Consider the following 2,925-nt stretch of genomic DNA (forward strand, 5'->3'; position numbering starts at 1 on the left):
CTTGTCTCCTTTCATTGAGTCTCTTCATCCGTGGACTTGGGGGCTTGTACATCTTCACGTGGATCTCCGGGAGGGTCCTCTTGGTACCTGATCATGCACAACGTCTCGGACTTAGGTAGTAGCCATGTCTCATGCATAGAAAGTGGAAGTTCGGAGAGGAGTGAGTTCACCTTATCTTCGATAGCCTTGGCTTGGGCTCTTGTCATTGGTCCAAGTGGTGTCGTTGGAGTTGTAGGTGCGTCCATGGGGATGATCATGGGATGCTCCGCATCAATAACAACTAGTGGATCTCGCTTGAATGTATGCAAATGAGGGTTAGCTGTTGCATTAAAGCGATGCATCCATAAATCCAATCTAAGAATGTTACAACTTGCATCATCATCATCATGGCCAAATGATAGAGAAGTGAGATGGATCCATACTCTTGGTCTGGAGAGTCCCACTGTCCACCCATGTGTTTGCGGCGATGGACGCTTGCACTACATCGACAGAAAACTGGACACAAACAAGTGAGTAATCTCCATCTACAGCTCCACATGGTAAGCAGAAGCAAGCGGCGAGTATGCAGAGACACCATGAAGGAAATAAATAACAGACCTTTGGGGTTGAGGAACTGGATGACGAGGTCTTCCTTGAAGATGTTGACCTCCTCGATGGTGGGGATGGTGTTGACGCCCACCCTCTTGAGCGTGCTCTGCAGCCGCTTGTCGTCCGTGGTCGTCGTCTTGTGCACCGCCTTCTTCTTCCTGCACCAGACCCCAGCCAACGAGCCAGATTAGCAATTGCAATCCCAACCTTTTCCACAGATCGGTCGCGCCAATTGAGGAGGAGGACCTACCGGTGCACGATGCCCTTGCCGCCGGTGCGGACGGCGCCAACCATCTTCATGAGCCTCTCCTTGTTCATCTGTGGAACCAGCCACCAAACAAACAACTTGTGAGATCTCCGTCCCTGCGGCGGGGAACCTGATCTGAGCGCGCGATTTGGAGGGAGGGGTGTGGGAGGAGAAGGGGGACTGACCTTACCGGAGCGGGTGGGTCGCGACGTCAGCGCCGGTGGGCGGTGAGGGGAGGGGGTGCTCGCTCAGGCTCACCGGAGAGGAGGAAGGGAGCCGACCGCTCTCCTTCCTTAGGCCTGCCTGGATCGAGCATTGCCATGGGGCAGATCTCACGCGTGAACATGGGATGCATTAGGTGGGTCGCAGCAGCCTGAGCTAGGGTTTCGGGCGCCGAGAGAGGCAACGGCTCTATCCATGGTAGTGGCTGCTGGTGAGGTGGGGGTGCCGGCGGTGGGGTTGGGGGAGAGGAGGTCATCGGCGTCGGCGACAGTGATGGGGTTGGTTGGGGTAATCGTAGGGAGTGGAGGAGAAACACAGAGACAAAGGCGGAGGAGGGGTTAGAGGCGGAGGTGGCAGCGGCAAGGAGATCACTTAGCAGTAGTGTTGGGTTTATACCCCAAGTTAAGCCAACACTACTACTATGGCATGTCCCGGGTGCACGGTGGAGACCACTTAGTAGTAGCATGGGGTATATAACCCGTGCTACTACTATCAACTTAGTAGTAGCGTGGATTTATAAGCCGCGCTACTACTATGGCTAGTCTCGAGAGGCACGGTGGAAATCACTTAGTAGTAGCGAGGGTTATAAACCCGCGCTACTACTATCAACTTAGTAGTAGCGGGAGTTATAAACCCGTGCTACTAGTAAGTAGAAGTAGCGAGGGGTATAAAACTACGCTACTAGTAAGCGTTTGCCTATAAGCTTTTCCCTAGTAGTGTTCCTCACTTACTGGTGTAGGAATCACTGGAACTGGTTTCTGTGATGAACTACTTTCCAATAAGGGAGCAGGTATAATTACCTCATCAAATTCTACATTCCTCCCACTCTCTTCTTTTGAGAGAAACTCCTTCTCTAGAAAGGATCCATTCTTAGCAACGAATATCTTGCCTTCGGATCTGTGATAGAAGGTGTACCCAACAGTCTCCTTTGGGTATCCTATGAAGACACATTTCTCCGATTTGGGTTCGAGCTTACCAGGTTGAAGCTTTTTCACATAAGCATCTCAACCCCAAACTTTAAGAAACGACAACTTGGGTTTCTTGCCAAACCACACTTCATAAGGTGTCGTATCAACGGATTTCGATGGTGCCCTATTTAACGTGAATGCAGTTGTCTCTAAAGCATAACCCCAAAACGATAGCGGTAAATCAGTAAGAGACATCATAGATCACACCATATCTAATAAAGTGCGGTTACGACGTTCGGACACACCATTACACTATGGTGTTCCAGGTGGCGTGAGTTGCGAAACTATTCCGCATTGTTCCAAATGAAGACCAAACTCATAACTCAAATATTCACCTCCACGATCAGATCATAGAAACTTAATTTTCTTGTTACGATGATTTTCCACTTCACTCTAAAATTCTTTGAACTTTTCAAATGTTTCAGACTAATGTTTCATCAACTAGATATACCCATATTTGCTCAAATCATCTATGAAGGTAAGAAAATAATGATACCCGCCGCGAGCATCAACACTCATCGGACCGCATACATCAGTATGTATTATTTCCAACAAGTCTATTGCTCGCTCCATTGTTCCGAAGAACGGAGTCTTAGTCATCTTGCCCATGAGGCATGGTTCGCAGGCATCAAGTGATTCATAATAAAGTGATTCCAAAAGCCCATTAGCATGAAGTTTCTTCATGCGCTTTACACCAATATGACCTAAACGGTAGTTCCACAAATAAGTTGCACTATCATTATTAAACTTATATATTTTGGCTTCAATACTATGAACATGTGTATCACTAGCTATTATCAAGATTTAGTAAAAATAAACCACTCATCAAGGGTGCATGACCATAAAAGATATTACTCATATAAATAGAACAACCATTATTCTCTAATTTAAATGAATAAC

General features: G+C 47.6%; 1 protein-coding gene across 1 annotated transcript; it reads right to left on the reverse strand.

Annotated features, from left to right (window-relative positions):
• Positions 1 to 291: 291 nt before the first annotated feature.
• LOC125518761 (nascent polypeptide-associated complex subunit beta-like) lies at positions 292 to 906 on the reverse strand. Its single transcript, XM_087535251.1, has 3 exons — positions 839 to 906; positions 598 to 746; positions 292 to 479 (listed from the first exon to the last, which is right to left on the reverse strand). The coding sequence occupies exons 1-3, from the start codon at positions 904 to 906 to the stop codon at positions 385 to 387; spliced, it is 312 nt and encodes a 103-aa protein (XP_087391377.1). The 3' UTR covers positions 292 to 384.
• Positions 907 to 2,925: the final 2,019 nt, after the last annotated feature.

Source organism: Triticum urartu, chromosome 7A (genome assembly GCF_056163025.1).
Source record: "Triticum urartu cultivar PI428250 chromosome 7A, HENAU_Tu73, whole genome shotgun sequence".
NCBI classification, from domain to species: domain Eukaryota; kingdom Viridiplantae; phylum Streptophyta; class Magnoliopsida; order Poales; family Poaceae; genus Triticum; species Triticum urartu.